The sequence below is a fragment of the Acomys russatus genome, chromosome 20 (genome assembly GCF_903995435.1).
Source record: "Acomys russatus chromosome 20, mAcoRus1.1, whole genome shotgun sequence".
Taxonomy (NCBI): domain Eukaryota; kingdom Metazoa; phylum Chordata; class Mammalia; order Rodentia; family Muridae; genus Acomys; species Acomys russatus.
Window position 1 is genome coordinate 21,145,307 of NC_067156.1, and position 22,041 is coordinate 21,167,347.

Here is a 22,041-nt window from a genome sequence, read left to right on the forward strand (position 1 = left end):
CTTTCTCTGTGGGTGTTGGGGATTAAATGCTGATTCTCAGGCTGGCATAGCAAGCACTTCAGTAATGAAGATCGCGTCCAAGTCTGGAAGCTCTGTGGGATCTTTTATTTTAAAGAGAGGTGGGGTTTTTTTTTGTATTTTTGTTGAGGGGGTGGGAGGAGGACCTTTGCAGTCTGAGCAGGGAAGACAAGCGGAACCCTGCAAAAACAAAAAAACAAAAAACAAAAACAAAAACAAAAAAAACCCCCGTGGCTTTGCAGGTGAAGATGATTGGTGGGCGGTGGCAGTATCTGATAGGATACTGGGTTGGGATGCTGAGAAGCGAATGATGGAGCCCAACCAGCTCCATTCTGCATCTCCCACTTCCTCATTTGGCTAAACAGTGTGCAGCAGCGAGCTGTGTGAACTCTCCAACTAACAAAGGCCAAGTGACAGTCCGTCCCCACGCAGCCGGGTGACATTGAGTGGGTTTCCTGACAGAGACTGCTAAACAAGGGTGAATCACACCACAGCACTGCAGACTCAGTGCATGAGCTTTAGGGGCCGCAGATGAGCAGCCAGGGTGACTCATTAGCACACAGGTACACACACAGGCCCCCCCAGCGATGGCACCTGCTGCTGCTGTTTCACAGACCTTGCCCACAGGCCAGTGTATCCAAGGCCCGTTCCCAGGGCAGGAGCAGTTCCCAGTGGGCCTGAGGTCAAGGGGCCAGACAGCATGTCTGAGATTTCACCTTCAGCTCCTTCCATCTGAGCTTTACAGATCTCTTAATGGTCCCTCGCTGTTTCTGCTGGGAGGAAAAGGAACTTAAAAAGCAGAACAGGGATGTGTGCTTAGAAACACATCCTATTTAAAGTGAGAGCTTTAAGAGAAGTCAGCACAGGGGAAGACTGACTCTCTACCAAAACACACACACACACACACACACACACACACACACACACACACACACACACACGAGTAGCCACCCGACAGCACTAGCACTACAGGAGGCCTGAAAGCTGGGGAGGCCCTCGAGGATCCCCTGAGAATAGGGCCTTTGTTGGGGAGTGTCTTCATTAGGCTAATTGAGGTTAATGTGGCTGGCACCATTCCCTAGGCTGAGATCCTGGACCATATAAAAAACAAGAAAGCAAACTGAGTGCAAGCATCCATCTTTCTCGCTTTCTGCTTGTGGATATGATGCTGCGTCACCAGCTGCTTCTGGCTCCTGCTGACTGGACGTCATCGCCGTGACAGGCTGTCCCTTCGGATTGTGAGACATAGTAGAACCTTTTTATATTGATTCTATCAGGGTATTTAATCACAGCCACAAGAAAAATAAATAAATAAATAAATAAAACAAGACAGAAGGCATCCAGAACAAAGATGAACAAAATTAAAACCTTTGCCTTCCAAGTATGGCCTAATTTGTTACTTATGTTTAATAAAACACTCTCATCCAACATGTTAATTTGAGGAGGGAGGCACAAACATTCAGTCTGGAGCAATGGGCTTGAAATATTCTTGGAGAAAAAGAAGCCATCTGTGTTGGTTGGTTTTACGTATCGGTATGGTTGGACCCGCTGCTTTACTAAGCACTAGTGGAGCTGCTGCTGGAGCAGGAAATGTTGTAGCTATGACATACATAGTCAGTTGATGTCAATTACAGAGGCAGCCCTTATGATGCAGGCGAGTCTCCTGCTATCAGATAGAGGCAGGGCTAGTCTTCTGGAATAGAAAGCATTAGCTTGCTGGGTGTGGTGGCACATGCCTGTAATCCCAGCACTCAGGAGGCAGAGGCAGGTGGATCGCTGTGAGTTCGAGGCCAGCCTGGTCTACAAAGCAAGTCCAGGACAGCCAAGGTTATACAGAGAAATCCTGTCTCGAAAAACAAAAACAAAACAAACAAACAAAAACCAAGAAAGCATTAGCTGGATTGTGACCAGAAATCTCAAAGGAGATTGCAGCATGTTGGCCTTCTGTTCAGATCTCAGACCTGGCCAAATCTAGGGTAATTTGAGTATCAAAAAGATTGACTAAAGGCTGGGCTTTAATCCCAGCACTTGGGAGGGAGAGGCTGGTGGATCGCTGTGAGTTCGAGGCCAGCCTGGTCTACAAAGTGAGTCCAGGACAGCCAAGGCAACACAGAGAGAGAGACTCTGTTTCGGGGAAAAAAAAAAAAAAAAAAAAAAAAAAAAAAAAAAAAAAAAAAAGACTAAAAAAAACTTCAAATAAATAAATAAAGACCCATGAATTAGGCTAGGTGTGGTAGTGCAGGCCTGTAATCCCAGCACTCCTAAAACTAAAACAGGAGGGTTACCTGTTCTAGGTCAGACCCGGCTACAACAGGTGGTAGGATAGCCTGGCCTATGTCAGGAGAACCCATCTAAAAAAGAAACAAACAAACAAAACTCCCAAAGCAAACCTAGCCAGCCAATCAAAGAAAACCAAGCCAACTAAACAAAATAAAAACCAAAACATCTGCAGGAAAATAAATGGAATTGGAAAATGATATAAAGCGAGGGAACCCAGGCTGGAAAGACAGGCGTGGCGTGTTTCTCTAATTGCAGATCCCGGCTTCTAGGTCTTATATGTGCTTTTATTTGTGCGATGTAAGTATGTAGGGGCCAGGAAGCTAAAGGGGGCTCAAAAGAGGGGCAAAGAAGCTTTAAGGGGGAGAGGTAGGGAGGGCAATACAACACATGTGGTATGAACACAGGGGAGATAGTGCTGGGGTGGAAGGCTTTAATAGGAATGAGGGAGCAGAGAGATTGCAGGAACATCAACTGAAACTATGGAAATGCCATAAAGAAACCAGTTATTTTGTAAGCTAATTAAAAAAAAAAAAAAAAAAAAAAAACTTCAGTGTGTTCAGGCAATGCTTAAAAAGAAAGTGAAAGGGGCGAACCCACTTCATCTGTCACTACTGATGACTCTCCTACCACTTCCTCATTCTCAAAACAAGAAGGCACAGTTGCCGGTGGTGGTGGTTGCGCACACCTTTAATCCCAGCACTGGGGAGGTAGAGGCAGGCAGACTTCTGTGAGTTCGAGGCCAGCCTGGTTTACAGAGCAAGTCCAGGACAGCTGGAGCTGTTGCACAAAGAAACTCTGTCCTGAAAAACAAAACAAACAAACAACCTAACAAAGAAGAAGTCACAACTATGCATTTCTACTTAAAAAAACAAAACAGAACAACAACAACAAAACACCAGGAAAAGTGGAAAATAATGTTAGAGTTGGAAATTTCTACTTGTGGTCCCCAGTCAAAATCGGAATGGGCCATTCCGGACACCGAACCTATGAGAGCTGCTGGGGGTCGGATTTCATGCAGTGACAAACAACCACCCTGCAATGCACCCTGCAATGCATCCAGCCAGCACCAGGCACTTTCCATGGTGAAACGGGTCAGGTGTGCCTGCTCAAAGTGTGTAGATCTATTTTCTTTGAATTAAAAAGTTGATCATTAGCTTTGTTTATCTGTGTGTTGCAGAGGCAAGTCTGTGCTGTGGCATGTGTGTGTGTGTGGCAGTCAGAGGACACGTTGCAAGAATCAGTTGTCTCCTTCTACTGTGTTGATTGTGGGGGTTGGACTCAGGTTGTCAGGCTTGATGACAAATGCCTTTACCCAGATAGACTTATTCCTATCCCTATTTATTTATATGTTGCAGTTATCAAAGGAAAACAGTTGTGTCATGTTCAGAATGTGGGCTACTCTGTAGATAACTAAACCTCTCCTTCCCTCCCTCCCTCCTCCTTTTATTATCTTTCCCTCTTTCCACCCCTCCATTTTCTGTGTGTTTGTCTCTATCTTTCCCTCTCTCTCTGTTTGTTAAACAAACAAACAAACACCCAGCCAAGCACAGAGGTGTGTCTGAGAGGTGGAGGCAGCTGTACCTTGGGGCTTGCAGATCAGGCAGCCTAGGCAAATTGGGGCCTTCCAGGCCAATGAAAGGCCCTGTCTTATAAACAAGGTATGGGCTGGGCGGTGGTGGTGCACACCTTTAATCCCAGCACTTGGGAAGCAGAGGCTGGCCAGCTTGGTCTACAAAGTGAGTACAGGACAGCCAAGGGTATACAGAGAAACCCTGGCTTGGAAAAATGGGGCGGGTGGCGGCGGGGGTGGGGGGAGAACCTCAGTGTGTTCAGTCAATGTTTAAAAAGAAATCGAAAGGGGCGAACCCACTTCATCTGATGACTGATGACTCTTCTACCACTTCCTCATTCTAGAGACAAGGCACAGTCGCCGGACAGTGGTGGCACACGCCTTTAATCCCAGCACTTGGGAAGTAGAGGCAGGCAGATCTCTGTGAGTTTGAGGCCAGCCTGGTCTACACAGCGAGTTCCAGAACACCTAGAACTGTTGCACAGAGAAACCCTATCTCGAAACCCCACCCCCCCAAAACAACAACAACAACAACAAAAAACCCAAGGTAGTCCACTGGCCTCCATATGTACACACACATACTTAAGAGAAAGGAAGAAAAGGAAGCCAAACAAACAAACAAAAACCAAACCAAAACAAAAGCCAAGTATTTTTTGTGCAGGCAGGATTGTGGGGTGAGCTACACATCTGACAACGTTGCTGTGATGGAGGGCAGAGACAGTTGAATTGGACATTGTCAGATGTTTACTCGGAGTGAACAAAAACGATGATTATGTTGAGTCCTCTTCTGTAAAATGCAAAATGCAAACCCCATGATTTCATTGATGGAGTAATGCTGGCCACCTGCACTTCGGTCAATGTGCATCTGTCTGTCCCTGTGAGCCTGTCCTCAAGGTCCAGCCAAGCCAAGCCCGGCTGTGCCCCCATGGCTTCCATCGGCTCCTTGAATTGTGTAGCCAAGTAGGATTGGTAGATGTTGATTTCAGAAGCAAGACAGAGCATCAGAAAAATAAACAAAAAACAAAAAACAAAAAACCAACCAAACAAACCAAAAACATGAGTTAAATATGACTTAAAACCCTAGGTCCTGTCTAGATCTATTTAAGCCAGTGTTCATAGAGAAGGGGAGAAATGGTTGGGAAGACAGCTTATTGGTCAAGTGCCTGAATTTACCCCCTAGAACCCATATTAAAGAAAAGCTTGGCCTAGTGCTTATGTTTGTAATCCCACAGCTAGGGAGGCAGGGAGAGGCTGATGCCTGGGGTTCCCTGGCCAGCCAGCCTAGCCTATTTGATATGTTTAGAGCAATGAGAGACCCTATCTCTAAAACCAAAATAAATAGTATGGCACTTATGGCTTTCCCATGCCACCCATATGCACCCACGCCCATGGGAACAGATACACACCTACACACACACACACACACACACACACACACACACACACACACACCCCTTGTACATGCTCATACACACAAGCACAAGAGAGAACAAGAACAGGCATAAGTGAGAAGATGAATAAGCAGACATGGTTAGACCAACACACTTGCCATGGATGGATGGATGGGACCCCAGCTCTAGGGAGGCCATGGCCCTTCCATTCTCTTTCCAGTGCTGAGAGCCATAGTTGAGCTTAGACAAAAGGTTCATACAGCTCTTTCATGGCACGGTTCCTGAATGCTTGGTTTGTGCCAAGCTCCAAGGACAAGGCAAGATGCCACTGTTAACGGTGTCTCTATCTCCCAATGTCAGAGTTGAAGGCTGTGGCTCTCTAATGGAGTCACCTTGACTCAAGGAAAACCCAATAAGTGCGTTGTTAGAAGTTTTCAATGTGGCCTGGGCAGGAAGCACTTTTTCCCCTGCGTGAGTGTGATTTCCTCCACCGCTTTAACCATCACTTGGAGAAGAACACCACACATCCTCACTTAATGTCTAAGAACTGGAAAACAGAGCAGTCACTAAGGAGCCTGCTGCAAATGCAAGGACCTGCATTAGGACCCCTGGTCTCTGAGAGAGAGAGAGAGAGAGAGAGAGAGAGAGAGAGAGAGAGAGAGAGAGAGAGAGAGAGAGAAAGAGTACACCTATCTTTAGAAACGATGTATTGGTTCAAATACACAGCCTGTCTGGGCAAAGCTGTGTTGTGTGAGCACTGGAGTTGGGGAACCACCTCTATGCACCCAGGTGTGTCCAACACACAGTCACCCAGGACTTAAAGACTGAAATGGCTTCATAACTGGATTTTGTATATATACATATACATACATATATGTGTGTAGATACACACACACACACACACACACACACACACACACACACACACACACTGTGGTCTTGGGTGGTAAAAGAGACAGGCGAAAAAGATAAAAACAAGGAAAACCCCATCAACCTGACAACCAATATTAACCATCGTACTATGGTTATTGACAGCTGTAAGTTTTCTTTGGCAAAGGGTTTCTTCGAATTATTCACCTGCTTGTTTTTAGCAATGTGTTTCTTCTTATTAGTTCTTATTCGGGAATTACAGTAAGCCCTATGTACTCTGTGTACAAGTCCTTTGCCAGATCTGTGACATAGGCAGGCTTCTCTGCGCTGATCACTTCTTCACTTTCATAACTGTACCTTGGGGAGAGAAAGCTTTTTCAAGTTCCATTTATCAATCTTTTGTGACCTTGAACTTCCTTTAAGGCGTTTATTTATTCGTGGTGTGTGTGTGAGTTCAGATGTGCTATGGCCTGTGGAAGTCAGCGGAAAGTCTTCTGGAGTCAGTTTCTCCTTCCACCGTGTTTTGAGGCAGGGCCTCTCTTTCTTCCTGTCATACTGCATACTCCATGTGAGCAGGCCCTCAGATTCCTGGCAGTTCTCCTGGCTCAGCCTGTCACCTGTTATTGGGGTGCTGAATTACAGAGGAACAACTCCTCATTGGGCATTTTACATGTCATCAGGCTTGCCTGGAAAGAATTTTTACGCCTCCCCGCCCCCCCCCCAGACCATTTTGTCAGGCACATTTAGCTATTTTTAATGGTAGCTTTATATTCAATTTGTAAGTAAACCAAACTTAGACATACTACAAGTTAGACATTTATATGGGCCTCACTTTTTACCCCTGTACTTACCCCACACTCTAACATGCACCTCAGGGTGCATAAATGTGTTATATACCCTGATACTGACTTCCTAGAGGCTGCCTCGTGCCCTGTAAGTGTGTGTGATTCCAGGAAGTGAATAGTCAGTCCTCTTAGATGCCCTATAACTTACTGATTTGTTTATAGATTACTGAAACTTTAGCAGTTCTTTAAAAGGGGGGGGGGCATAGATTTGCCTCTGCCATTTGTTTAGTAAATCCTGTTTTGTTTATTTGGTAGCTAATGTAAAGATAATTATAGTGAACTTCCACTGAGCATCATTCAGGATGGGGCTTTTCCCTCTGTAGGATCTCAGCAGGGATTTGTGGCGGGAGTGCTGGGCAAAGGGCTGTTTGCTTTCCAGCACTTCTGTTTATACCATGGTAAAGCCGGCAAAGGTCAGACTCCTGCCTCACCTGTGATACGGGCCACACACTGTACTGACTAAAGAGACCGGGTATCATGGTAATAGTCACCACTTACTAGTCTCCTCAGTGCAGGGCCAGCAGAGTTTAGGTCACTTCCATCTCCTAACAGCAGCCTAGCCACACCAGTGTGGTTGCTTTTTTTTTTTAAAGAACAAGTAGTAATCAGCCCAGGTCTATATGACCAATGTGGATAGAGGAGCCATTCACTATGGCACCAAGCACCAACACCATTGTGTAGTCTGCAGTCTACTATCCTGTAGGCTCACTATAGACTGAGAGGTCAACAAAGACACAAAGGAGAAACAAGGAAATGTAATGTTGAATTTTTTTCATGTGTGTGTGTGTGAATGTTTGTATGTATGTAGGCACACACATGCTTGTGTGTGTGTGTGTGTGTGTGTGTGTGTGTGTGTGTGTGTGTGTCTATGTGTATGTGCACTTGGGATTGTGTGCCTGAGGTTGATCTTATCACTCTTCTTTCATTTTACTCATTGAGGCAGGCTCTCTCAATCAAACCCAGAACTCACCAATCCAGCTAGTCTGACTAATCAGCTTGTTTGGGGGTTTTCCTTTCTCTGCCTTCCAAGGCTAGAGTTAAAAGTGGACTGGTTACATGGGTTCTGTGGTTGTGCATTCCTCGGGCTCTCACAAGCGCTTTAACTACTGAGCACATCCTCAGCCCAGGCAGCTCCCCACCACCAAACGATGTCACTTTCTGGTGACTAAAGAAAAGAACTGGTTTAGATATTGTCAGAAGCCTTCGGGAGCTAGCGGGCAGCGAACTGCTAGCCCTGGCCCACTGCCGAGACCCCTCTAAACATCTACACCAGTAGATTTGGAAGCTAGGGTGCAAGGAGAGAGGTTCTTCTGGAAATCTCTTTGATTCATCATCTGCCCAGATGGTCACAGAGAAACTGGCCAGACCCAGGGAAGGATGTGTGGACGCCAGAGCATAGCACAGGCTATGAAGGCTTCCCACTCTCCTTAACACCTACCCGTAACCTGGGTGTGCAGGCATGAACGTGTCCTGGTGTATTCATTACTTTTCTCATTCATGCATCAAAACACCAGACAGAAGCAACTTAAGGGAGAAAGGGTTCACTTTGCTGGCAATTTGAAAGGTGTAGTTTATCTTGGTGGGGAAGGTGTGGAGGCAGAAACTTGAGGTGGCTGGTCACAGTCCACAGCAGAAGGTAGGAAGCAAAGAATGGTGGTGCTCAGCTTGCTGTCCCCATTTTATCCAGCCCAGGACCCAGCCTGGTGGAAGGGTGCCACTCACGTTTAGTCATCCCAGACTGATTGGCCCTGTCTAGAACCTCTCATAGGCATCTCGAGAGGGCTGTCTTCTGAGGCTCCCTCAGGTCTCGTCAAGTTGACAATACACCCTGTTTGCCTAGGATAATTGTAATTGATGAGTATTTCTCAGGCATAGTTATTTTTCTTCTTACTACTAAAAATGGTCCCCAGCCATATAGGTTGAGGTAGAGACAGACAAGGGAGAGTAGCTTGGAGGTGTCCGTAAGACTAAAGATGGACTAGGGTAGTCTCACAGAAGGACAGGCCATATACTAATGGCATATGACATTGTCTCTTTTCATTACTAGTGATCTCTGATTGGATTTGTTTATCCATTTATTTTATTGAGACTGGGTTTCATGCATTGCAGGCTGGCCTAGAATTCAGTATGTAACTGCAGATGACCTTGGACTTCTGATCTTCATCGTCTCAGTGTCTGTCTGTCTCTGTCTCTCTCCGTCTCCGTCTGTCTCTCTTTCTCTGTCTCTTTCTGTCTCTCTCTCTCTCTCTCTCTCTGTCTGTGTGTGTGTGTGTGTGTGTGTGTGTGTGTGTGTGTGTGTGAGTGTAAACCAGGGCCAACTTTGGATGTCTTCTTCAATCATGCTCCATCTAAGTTTTTTCGACAGTGTCTCTCACTGACCCCTGAACTCATTTTATTGAGCTAGGCTGGCTGGCCAGCAAGCCCGAGAGACTGTCGTGTTTCCACCTGCAGCAGCACCAGAGTTACGGGTACACATTTTTATGTGGATGCTACAGTTCTAAGTCAGGTTCTCACGCTTGTTTGCCAAGCACTTTATTGACTGAGCCATCTCCCCAGTCCCCCAAGAAATATCCTTAAATTCTGTTTGGCTCACACGTGCATGCCTCAAAGCTAAGCTTTGCCCATATCAAGTGCAAAAGAAAGGTTTCCTCCAAATCATAGCTAGTCCATGCCATGTTGTAGTAACAGAATGCCTGATGCTGGTGTGTGTGTGTATGTGTGTGTGTGTGTGTGTGTGTGTAGATAAAGTTTATGTAGCTTACACTTTCAGATGCTGACCATGCAGGATTGGGTGGACCTGCCTGAATTGGCCACTAGTGAAGACTTGGTGCGGTACTGTAACACAGCAGAGAGGTCCACAGGCATGTGGCACAGTGTCTCTTTATAACATCCTGCTTTCATGAGAACTAACCTCATCATGAGAGCGCCACACTAATGCTTTCTGAGAGCAGTGCTCCATGAGTCAGCATCTTTCCCTAGCTCTGTCCCTTAACAAGCCACACTGATTTCTTAATATGGTTGCACTGAGCATGCTACCAGCCCAGAGGAGTTCAAAAGAAGGAGGACTGCCGAGGGAAGACAGTCTGGACGAAATCTGCTATGTACCATGTGTAATCACCACTTATCCTGTTTCCCACAATAAACTGAAAAGGACACCTATGAGATGCCTATGAATGGAAAAGTGATACCAGGGAGCTGATGTCTGACCCCGTGCTCTCTACTACTTCCACAATACCTTTAGGCTGGCAGTATTTTACAAACAAGAGGAAATGCATTCTTAGATTCCTTTTCATACTTTTGATTCCTTGAGACAATTGGTTCTGCCTGTAGATTCTTCTAGATCCTGGGCAAAATAACTCTTTCCCTGTATTAAGGGGTAAGGCGTGACATTCCAGTGTGAATACATGAAGCTGGCCTGTTCCAGAGATGGTGGGGTGCTGACTAGACTCACACAAGATCTGCCAGCGAAGTCTCCTTGTTATACTCATCTCTGAGTTCCCGTCTATAAAAGGATAGTAATAAAGCCATGAAAAGATGCAAATAATTCTTTTTTTTTGAAATTAAAATATAATTACATCATTTTCCTCTTCTCTTTTCTCCCCCAAACCCCTTCCATGTACTCCCCCTGCCCTTGTTCTCTCTCGGATTTCATGCCCTCCATTTTTCTGATTTGAGATATAAAAAAAAAATATATTATAATATATAGTATATTATATAATGTTATGAAAATGATAGTCTACAATATATAAATTATAATATATTATGTTCTATAATACATAAATATAAACTTTTCAGTTCATATGCGACTCGTATGTATATGAAGGGCCAGCCACTTGCTATTAGATGACCAGTCAGGGGTGGGGCTCTTAACTGGAAAAGACATTTCTATTTCTCTCATTATTCCTCAGTTGCCCGTAGTTCTTTGCCTATGGGTGAGGCCCTATAGGCTTCCCCCTTTCACACTAGCATGTCTACTGGTGGTATATTGTTCAGTCCTGTTTGGGCTGCCATGTTGGAGAGACTTCATAGGTGTAGCTTCTCTGACATTTCTAGGAGATAAGCTCTCATGGGTTTCTGACTCTTAGTCTTTCCTCTGCCTCTTCCTCTGTGACCCTTGACCTTTGATGCTAGAGTTGTGCTGTAGAGGTATCATGGGGGCTGGGCACCATATGGTAATTTTTCCTATGCACGTCAATCGATCCTGGCTTTCTACAGTGATCTCTGTCTGTTTCAGAGAGATGTTTCTTTGATGGGATGAGAATTTGACTTACATGTGGGTACCGGGATAAATAGTTAGAATGTAAGTAGAAATTGTGCTGGTTTTGGCAAGCGGTAGTTCTTCAACCCCAGCAGCCCCAGGCAGCTCGCTAGGTTTCCAGTACCAGGCATGAGTTCCCTCTTGTTGACTGGATTTTAAGTCCAACTGGAGAGATGCTGACTGCTTTGTGTGCCTCTATTACACCCTTGGGATTTTGTGCCACAGTGTCATTGTTTAGTTCATAGGCATCATGGCTGGGCAGGTTGCTTCAATTCCTCGAAAACTTTCATGGCACCTTCTGGCACCACAACAAAAGCTTCGTAACTGCATATTACTAAGTGAAGGAGGCTAGTCTGAACAGGTGATACACTCGTTATGGTTAGATCCTGAGACGCCAAAGAGTATAGGTGTTGAAGAGAAGATGCTCTTAACTGCCCTTCCAGATGCCCCAGGTTTGGTTCCAATCACCCACACGGTGGCTCGTAACCACCTGTAACTCCAGACTCAAGGCACCTGACGCCGTCTTCTGGCCTCCAGGATCAGGCGTGAGGGTAGTGCACAACATATGTGCTGGCAAAACACTTGTACACATAAAGCATAATACATTTTAATAAAAATAATATAAGTGGAACCAGGTGGTGGTGGTGGCACACGCCTTTAATCCCAGCACTCTGGAGGCAGAGGCAGGTGCATCTCTGTGAGTTCAAAGCCAGCCTGGGCTATACAGTGTGTGTGTGTGTGTGTGTGTGTGTGTGTGTGTGTGTGTGTGTGTGTGAACAAAAAGATCCTCAAATAATATTCTTCTGCTCTTGAATTATAAAAGAAACACAGGAGGGCTGGAGAGATGTCTCAGCCATTGAAAGCTAGATTGACAGCCCAGAGTATAAAAGAAATATAGGAAATCCTGTTTCTCTGCAAGGAAAAAAATGACCATCTTTAGCATGACTATACAACGGGCATCACCACATCTATCAGAACCACCAAATCCAGAACACTGACAGCACCAAAACGCTGGCTGGCGAGGGTGTGGGTAGAGTGGTGGGAACCAGTTCTTGCTGGTAGGAATGCAAAATGATTCAGCTATTCTCAGAGACAGCCTGGGAAAGCCCTTCAACAGGAAACTTATTTTTGTCATTTGGTCCAGCAATTGTGCTGCTTAATACGTATCCAAAGGAGTCTAGAACTTATGTTTACGAATACCTGATTGTGGCTGTTTTCCCGCTATTTTATTTACAATCATCCAAAATTAGAAGAAGAAGAAAAAAGTCCCTTAATAGGTGAGTGGGACAGCTGTGGTGTTTTAGACAATGGGACGGTACATAGTGCTGCAGGAAATGAGCTGTTAGGCCATGGAAAGACACAGGAACCGCACCCCACCCCCTGTGTATGTTATACGTGCGTACAAATGCATGTTTTTGCATGTCTGTTTATGCATGTGGAGGGCTAAGGTTGATGTTAGACGTCATCATTCTTGACTGTTCTTCCACCTTAGTCACTGACGTCTCTCAGTCAAACTCAGATCTGGACGACAGGGCTGGTCTCACTAGCTGACTAGCTCGGGAGACGCCGTCTGCTCTTTTTAAGCCTGGAAATACAGGCAGACCATCATACCTAGCCAAGCATTTATGTGAATTCTGGGGCTCAGACTTTTGTCCTCAGTCCTGTGTGACAAACACTTTAACCACTGCGCCATCTCCCTACATATGTGACAGAAGTGAAGGAGGAATCCCGAATCTATAAAGGTAAATGCACCATGTAGTTCCAACTATATAACATTCCGGGAGAGGCACACCAGTGGGGAGTGTGACCGGATCAGGCGGTGACAGGATTTGGGGATGGGATGGGTGAATGGCTGGAGCACAGGAGATAGTCAAGTGCCCCATATATGGTTTGTATGATGCTACAAAGGCAAGTACGTTATTGTACCCTTGCCCAAACCCATGAAACGCACAGCACTAAGAATGACCCCTAAAGGAAACTATGGAATTTGGGGGGTTGTGAGGTTATCAGGTTTATCGGCTATAATGAATGGGCCACTCTGGTTCAGGTGCTGGTACTGGGGAAGGCTGTATGTTACAGTTGGTTTTAACTGTCGACTTGTTACAACCTAGAATCACCCTGGGAAGAGAATCTTTGTGAGAGACTGTCTAGGTCAAGCAGGCCCATGTGTATGTTCTGTGTGGGGTGTGTGTGGGGTAGGGGTGGTGTCTAGATCAAGTGGGCCTGTGAGCATGTGCGTGGAGTGGGCTTGTGCGCATGTCTGTGGTGTGGGCCTGTGCGCATGTCCATGGGGGATTGTCTTGACTGCCTTAATTGATGGGAAAAGACTCAACGTGAAAGTGGGTGACACCGTTCCCTGCTGTTGGGCCCGGGCTGTAAGAGAGTGCACAACACTAGCTGAGCCCCAAGTAGACATCATTCAGTCGGCTTTTGAGGAGACTAACTCTCTGAAGCAGATGCTCCTGTGATGATGCTCCCATTATGACGGACTGGAGCCTGGATTTGAGAGATAAAATAAGTCCCTTCTCCCTCGCATTGCTTTTTGTCAGAGTATTTCATCACAGCAACAGAAACGAAGCCGGGACACTATGCCGGAGTGTGATTGGCAGGTATATGGGGGAAATCACTGTGCCTTCTGCTTAAGTGTGTTGTAAACCTAAAACGGGCCTTAAAGGAGCTGGAAAGATGGCTCAGCCATATTCTGCTCTTGTAGAGGACCCATGTTTGGTTGCTTGTTCCTTTGTTGGGTGTATCAAAACAATCTGTAATTCTAGCACCATGGGATATGAAACCCTCTAGGCACTTGCGATCACACCCATATACCAATACATACACACAGTTTAAAACAAATTAATCTTAAAAAAGAACTGTTCTGCAACACAAAGTCTATTAGAAACATGCAAACATCGCCTTTCCATTCCCATAACTCAGGTGCACAGTGCGCATACTCTGTTCCCAAGCGTTTGCTTTCTCTCTCATGGTATTGTTGCTTCTCAAATACTGTCCTCAAAAATAGTTTCCTCATGATTTTTATGTTTAAATTTTCTGTATGTGTGTGTTCATGTGTATGAGTGCACATGGAGACCAGACAACAACCTTGGAGGTCATTCCTCAAGACACTGTCTACCTTGTTTTTTGAGACAGGGTTGCTTACTTTTACCTGGAATGTGCTAATTTGGTTAGGCTGCTGCCTCCTCCACACACTGTGTGTGTGTGTGTGTTGTGGGTGAGAGGCTAACCTTAGCTACGATTCCTCAGGAGCCTGGTTTTGGGGACAGGGTCTCTCACTGGCCTGGAATATCCCTGTCAATTAGGCTGGCTGGCCAGGGGGCTTGGCTTTTCTAGCTTGGGTTCTGGGGATTGAGTTGGGCCTCAGTCTTCTTTCTTGATGTATAGTTGTTTTGAGCCTTTGATTCTGGCCATCTAATTCCTACATAGATTTAAGGATAACACACACACACACACACACACACACACACACACACACACACACACTGAGTTGTCCTTTTGTTTATAACTGTGCCAATGGCATTGCTTTCCTATTGTTTCCCAGTTGTGAAAGATTCCCCAGAATGGCTTCTCTTACTTCTGTGCTAGCAAGGCTGACTCCCCCCCCCCCCCCCCACTGAGGAGCATTTCTGTCGCTTTGTATTTTTCTGTCATATTTTGAAAGACCAAAAGCCCAGTGAAGCAGAAACTTCTCTTCCCAGGGGCTGACCGTAATAGAATTTGACTTCTGCTTATTTCTTTCCGCAAGGAGTGTTGGATGAAATTGCTTTGACAGGCCTGGGGATGTGGTTCAGCTGATAGACCATTTGCCTAGTGTGCACTAGGCTCTGGGTTCTATACATAGCACTTTGTAAACTGGGCCCCATGGTACATCCTTGTAACCCCAGCATTTAGGGGGTGGATGCAGGAGGACCAGAAGTTCAAGGTCATCCTCAGCTACATAGTAAGTTTTAAGTCAAGGGATATAAGAGACTTGGGAGAGAGGGAGGAGGGAGGAGGAGGGAGGGAGGGGAGGAGGGAGGGAAGGGTGGGTTAGGGAGATTAATAGTTGCTTTGAGAAGATGGTAGACAATTGTAAAATTGGGGGGAAAAAACCCCATGAGCCAAAAACATATTTCAGGAGAATGCTGTTTTAGAAACCCAGGCTGTTCAGATTTTGTTTGTTGGGCTCATAAACAGGGCATATATTTATATCGATACTTTGCATGCTCATGTGTGTATTCGGGTGTGCATTTAAGTGTGTGGTGTACATTTGTGTATGTGTGTTTGCTGATGGAGATCAAAAGTCAACCTTGGATAACTTCCTCAATTGCTCTCCATTTTATGTTTTTAAGACAGTGCCTCTTACTGGTGTGGAGCTCACAGGCTCTTTTAGTGGGGCTGGCTGGCTTCTCAAGCACTGGAGCCATCAGCGTCCCTGGCTTATACAGGCATCCTGGCAATCTAACATCGGTCCTATATTGATAATGGCAACACTCACCGTGTTTGGTGAGGGCTGGGTTGTTGCTTGTCTTTTGCTATCTGTGAGACTTTTGTCTCGGTGGCCAGCTGCTGAGCGCTTCTTTTTGCCACAAATAGAAAGACTAATGCTCAGGAAGGAAGAGCCAGATATAGCCAGGCGACACCCAGGAGGGCTCCAGGGAGCAAGCTCGGCCATCGTGAAGGCTGCCTGAGTCTTTTGTTTTCAGGCCTCAGTTTCTCCACTTGCACAAGGACCCGGTGGAGAGCCTACAAGGGTACTTCCTGCTCCCACTGGGAATCCCACTGTCTCTGAGACTCTGTCCCCAGCTGCCTGTGCTCCTCTGCCCATAGGTCTCACACCCTGGCTCCTGTCCGTGTGTTGGACACATCTAGACCACTAGGCGCATTCATTTCTGTTCAGCTCTACCTACAGCTGCAGAGAAACTTCCAGGACTTGGTCACAGCCCCTGGTATGGCTTTGGGTAGAGGAGGTGGATGCTAACACAGCACACACTTGGCTCTCTCTATTTGCATTTCTGCATTCTAGGGCCGAAAAGGTTCATGGGAAATAGTTTTATCTGCACTGAATATCTGCATTGAACTCTTTCTCCTTGTCCTGATTCCCCAAAGAACACAATGTGACAGCAAAACCACACAACATTTGCATCTATGAATCATCAGAAACGATCTAAAGAATGTGGGGGAATAGGTGTCAGTTATACGCAAATACTCTGCCGTGTGTGTGTGTGTGTGTGTGTGTGTGTGTGTGTGTGTGTGTGTGTCCCCATCCACACGAGGCCCGAGTACAACCTTGGCTGTCATTTTGACACAGGGTCTCTGGTTGGCCTGGAACTCCCCAAGTACAGTAGGCTGGCTAGACAGCAAGCCTCAGGTAATTAACTACCTCTTTCAGCTTCCCCAGGGGTCTTTTGCATAAGAGACTTGAGTATCCTAAATTTTGGTATCCATAGAGGTCGTAGCAAGACCCACGCCTCTAGTGACTACATAGTATGTGTCCTTGGACAACCTTATCTTCACGAACACTGAATGACCCTTAGCCATTTCCCTACTACAGGATTAGGCAATCCCCAATTGGTGGAAAACCCAGGATGTAGTTAGTTTCTTGGTTGTTTCATTTGTAAAATGGTAATAAATTGGAGCCTCTCTTTCATTGGACTGTGGAGGCTAGGTAAAAATGCTTACCAAATCACTCAGTACAATGCCAGGCACACATTAAGTATGCAGTTAAGGCTAGGTGATCGATCGATCGTTAGCGTGATAGTTAACGGCAAACTGGAAAACCCCAGTGCTTAGTCGGCACGGGACTAGGCAAAGAGAAAGGGACAAGAGACACAGTGCCCTAGGGTGCAGGAGGAGGCGCGTGCTTGGCTGCCAGCAGGAGGGGGAATCCCTGAAAGGGCACTTTCCCAGCCCGCGGGGACTCTGGGGATTCCAGGGCCGCGCTCGCAGCTATTCCGCACTGTGTCTTTGATTTTTAGAAAGCACCCAACTCATTCACCTGGTTACCTTTTCAGGAGGTTGCAGGAGATATCTGCTTGGGAGGAGGACTTTAAGCCTCAGGGTGGCCGTGCCGCTCAACTGGGGCCAATGTAGGAGGTTCCCATCCCGAAGCGAAGCACGTCCCGGGAGTCCCCGTCTTGTAGCTTCCCGGCGCCCGCCCTCCAGGTTCCCACCTCCTGGGCGGATAGGCTCCAGATCCTGGAATGGCCCTTTAAAAGGCAGTGTCGTGTCCGGAGGAGGCGGGCTGGGGGCGCTGACCCGCCCGCGGCTGGTCCCTTCTCCCCGCCCCCTCCCTCCTCCAGTGGGTCCCTCCCTCCCTGGATCCCCGCGTCGCTCACTCGCTCTCCCCGCGCACGCTCTGTCTCCGTCAGTCCCCTGAGCTGTTCTAGTGCGCGGCGTGGAGCCAGAGCTCAGGCTGGTGGAGCGGCCGCGGCTGGAGGCTGGGAGCGCGGCGCGCACGGCCTCCCCGCGCCATTACCCGCGCTCGCTACGGGCGAGGCCGGCGCCGCGATGGCAGAGATGGGGAGCAAGGGGGTGACGGCGGGGAAGATCGCCAGCAATGTACAGAAGAAGCTGACCCGAGCACAGGAGAAGGTGAGCGCACGGTAAACCTGCCACACCTCTCACCCCTACCCCTGGGATCCGAGCTGGTCACTTCCGGATGATAGCCGCCAAGGAGTCCCCGGGCTTGATCTCTCTGCAGTTAAGGTGCCCCCCTCTCCCTACCTGGGCGCTAGCGGGGGAGGACGCAGCTGTCCACCTTGTTCCCCCTTCCCCCACCGTTCTGTACCTTCGCGACTCCTCTGCAGAGAAGTGGAGGCCCATGCTCCAGCTAGATCCTTGAACGTGGATCCACTCTCATCCTGCTGTGGAGTCCAAGGGTCGGGAGGCTGGGAGGTGACCCCAGCCCTCCAGACACATGCGGGCTGTCCAGACGGGGCTTGAGTGGGGGGAAGGGAGCCTGTCTTGCGGGCCCCAGGGCCCGTGAGTGTTCCAGACTTCTAAGGCTATACTTTCCCAGCTGGATAGTACGGACGCCCACTGCCCTCTCCTTCCTACCGCCTCTCTCCCTTAGTCCCTGAAGGACAGATCGCTTTCTTCCTTCCAAGAGGTGCCTGCGGCCTAGAAGGTCCCGCCCAGACCCGCCGGGTAGTAGAGGGTTCTGCACCCCTCGCCCCAGCAGGGCTTTGGCGGTTCCAGCCGCTGGAGAGTAAGTGGTGGTGGGAGCTCACCGCTATCCCGGCGGCCCAGAGTGGGGTGTGGAGGGCGCCGCAAGGAAACCTTATCCCCTGTTGTCTGAGAGTATTCTGGGTTTTTTTTAAAGCAGGGGGTGGGATCAGAGCTTCCTGGGACACCCTGACTGTGCAGGAAATGCAGGGATTGGGGGCGGGGGTCCTTCGCTGGCCTGCCTTTTACCCTAAGCCGTCCCTGGCTTATTGAATTGGATCACGCCAGCTGCTGACGCCACTTCCCCTGCCAATTCCGACTCTGAAATCTGAGATTGTACAATCTGTGCTTCTGCCAGGGATAGCCCCCCATGGCTGGCTTTATGTGGGCCGCGGCCTGGTGGGGACAGGGACAGGCTTGCTTTCCTTTGCCAGTCTTGGGGCTGTTTATAAACAATGACTTTTGCAGCTCCGAGCTGCAAGCTCCCCAAGGATGCAGCCACGTGATGGGGGTGGGTGGGTAGAGCTTCCTTAGAGCCCTACTCATCCTTGTGGTTACCAGCTAGGGAGGGGGTGACTGTGTGTGGATGGGGAGACTCCTGATAATCTCCAGATCTGGCCAGAGCTTCTTACCCCATCCGAGCAGGCGGGCGGAGAACGAAGAAAGAGAGATTAGAGCTCCTCCAGACTTGTGTTAGTGACTAAGGAGCAGCAGGCAGATACAGCCACCCTGGCTCCCAGTGACCTAGTAATCCATCGAAGGTGCCTGGAGCCTGTTTCCCACTCCTAAAGGAAATGAATGGAGATACTGGGAGGAAGCTGAGACAAGTTTCCCTGCCTGCGGTTCCAACTTCATTATGGCTCCTCACTGTTGCCAGTGTGTACCTGTGCCCAGATGTATTTGGGGCGGGCAATAGCCTCCTTGATGCAACCCTGAGGACAGACAATAAGCGTAGGCTACGTTCCTTTCTTGTAGATGGCCCTGTCTCACTGGGCCACTGAGCTGCCATCTCTCTTTTCAGTGTCTGCTCAGAGGTTTTGGGCAGTTGGCCCACAGCTGGTTGGCTAGGGCCGGTGGCTATAGCCAGCAGCTGGCCTTGCCTAAGCCTGGGGCTCCTGGGCCTGTGCTTGTCTCTTGCCATGGCTGCTCTCTGTCCCATGGGGATTACTTAGGGACCGTTTGCCCAGGGAAAGCCAAGACGGTCTGACAGGCATCCTGAGACAGTAGCCCACCTGCCATCCTCTCTCTCTGGCCGGCTTCAGACCCTGCTTTCAGGAAGGCGCCCCATGCTTCACTTAGATAACTCTCCTCTTCTGCTTGTCATCCTGACCCTTGGAATTTGCATTTGTCACAGCCTGGGTATACTGATTGGGCTGTCTCTCCAGCATCTTCTGGTGGTGGCCTGTCCCCTATTCAGTGCCCATCGCTGATGGGATCTCAGTCCTGTTGTCTTACCAGCAGCAGTCTTGACACCGGGCCTACCTTTCTTGGTCAAATAAACCAGCCACAGGGCAATTTTTATTTTATTTTATTTATTCTTGTCATAGAAGGGCATTTTTTTTTTCTGAGCTAGGATAGCAGCTGCTATGGCAGAGAGTATAGAGAAAGTTGGGAGGATAGCTCAGCTTGGGAAAGCATTTGCCACACAAGCACAAGGATCTGAGTTTGACTCCCCGAGAACCCATGTGTAAAACTGGGAACAGGAATGCTGGGAGTTTATAATCCTAGTGAAGGGGAGGTGGAAACAGGAGCATCTCTGGGGCTCACTGGCCAGCCAGCCTAGCTGTATCAGCAAGCTGCAGGTTCAATGAGAGACCCTGTCTCAAAAAATAAGGTGGAGCAATTGAGGAAGAGACCTAGCGTTGAGCTGTGGCCTTCACACACATGTGAATACACAGAAAAGATAAACAGAGAGCATACAGTCTTAGGGAGAAAGCCCTATTACCTCTGGCTTATTCTACTCAACTTCTCAGCCCTAATAGCCACAGAGACTCAGAGAGTGACAGTCAAGGGCAGTGAAACCTCTGGTGTCACGGGATCCTGTGTGGGCCACAGAACCAGCTCTTCTCTGTGGGTTTTGGGGTGCTATTCTCGGTTTCATCTGGCTTTTTCACTGCCCCGGGCAGATCTGTGCTTGTGTCCCTCTTGTGTCTGTCTGGCTTTGGTGGGTGTTCAGTGAGGGTTTAAGAACGAATGTGGGGCCTGGGCAGAGGCAGGTGGATTGCTGTGAGTTCGAGGCCAGCCTGGTCTACAAAGTGAGTCCAGGACAGAGAAACCCTGTCTCGAACCCCCACCCCCCAAAAGAATGAATGTTGGGACTTGGGTGCTTGATCTTAGAAGCCAGGCTGGCCCAGACCCGGGAGTGAACTGGTTGTATTCTCGCCTACTTTCCTGGCTGCACACATGCCAGCTGCCTTGTCCTAGGCCGAGCCCCTTCAGGCAGGAAGCATATGGTTCAGGCCGACATGGCGCTTACTCCCGTCCTGCTGCCTTGTGCCTGTGGTAGCCTGCGGTGAGCGTGCCTGGAGCCCAGGCCCATGGGCTTTATGAGGTCATCTTCCCATTGCATTTGGCTTAGCTGACCCTCTATAAATGACTGTGTCCATTTTTGGGCCTCAGAAGGGTGGCTGGGCAAAGCCAATTTAGGGTGGAGGCTGGATCAGATGAGAAGAGGATTAGAGGTTGGCGAGCTGGGTCCCTTGGGGGATGGGGTGGTTGGGGAAAAGGACAGCTGGGGTTGGGGGGGGGAGGTGGGTGGGTGGAATCTTGCCTGCCGAAATCCATGGCCTAGGAGTCCTCAGGGAAGAATGCATGAGGGAAGCTGGGCCTTGTTCTCACAGGACTGGGCCAGTGGTTGACCCCAGGTCCGAAGGGCCTGGGTCTGGTGGGTGTGACTTGATGGCTGCGGCTGTCCCTGAGCATGCTTGGAGAGGGTACAAGAGAGAGTGTGGGGGAACGCTGGGGGGAGTGGGAGGTCTGCGGTTGTCAGCGTATAGCACACCTCTGGCATGTGGAGCAGATGCAAAGGAAAGGGGCAGCCGTGCTTATTTATAGGACCGTGACATTTGGTGGTGAGCTGTGCCGTGTTGCTCTGTGATGCCACCGTGACACACAGCACTGAACTGCACTGTGCTCCTCTGCATGGTCAAAGTCTTCCCACGTGCTAGGCACGTCAGCTTCCTTAGTATGAACATCAAGCTTCTGGTAGTGGCCTAGGGAGTAGCTAGGCTGCCCGGAGGAGCAGGTGCATATGTTCCCTTTAGCAGAATGGGCGTTTGTTGCACAGCCCTTGCCACTGAGGTCATCCGGCCCACTGATTTTCCTTACACAGGCTTTTCTCCAGTCTGAGGACCCAGCCTAAAGCTGCCGTCCTCCGTGCAAGGCATAGTCTACATCCTCTTTTCTATCTCTGTGCTTCCTTCTGCCCTGGAAAGTCTAAGGCCCTCTTTTAGTGTCCTCTCCTAGGCTGGACCACTTCTTTTCCTTTCTTTCTGGAACTCTCTGTACTGGGCCTCTTTCCTTGAGCTTGGGCAGGCTTTTGTTAAACCTTCTAGCCTATATCAGGTTTCCTGAAATTTCCTTATGCAAATGGTCTATCTTCCCTATAAGAGCCTCCATCCTGGATGGGTGCCTGGGAGTGGAGCCAGGGGG

At 48.4% G+C, this 22,041-nt stretch overlaps 1 protein-coding gene and 1 long non-coding RNA gene across 13 annotated transcripts in view; one reads left to right on the forward strand and one right to left on the reverse strand.

The window, feature by feature from the left end:
- Positions 1 to 618: 618 nt before the first annotated feature.
- On the reverse strand, positions 619 to 17,689 carry LOC127204136 (uncharacterized). Its single transcript, XR_007832452.1, has 5 exons — positions 17,562 to 17,689; positions 17,230 to 17,432; positions 10,426 to 10,476; positions 8,031 to 8,139; positions 619 to 791 (listed from the first exon to the last, which is right to left on the reverse strand). It is a non-coding gene; the product is annotated as an uncharacterized LOC127204136 (long non-coding RNA).
- Positions 17,596 to 22,041, forward strand: part of Bin1 (bridging integrator 1) — a 56,143-nt gene continuing 51,697 nt past the window's right edge. For all 12 annotated transcript variants that reach the window (XM_051163047.1, XM_051163050.1, XM_051163051.1 and 9 more), the window contains exon 1: positions 17,596 to 17,817. In XM_051163047.1, coding sequence (XP_051019004.1) covers positions 17,734 to 17,817 — 84 coding nt within the window. In that variant the 5' untranslated portion in view covers positions 17,596 to 17,733. The remainder of the gene's footprint in view (positions 17,818 to 22,041) is intronic.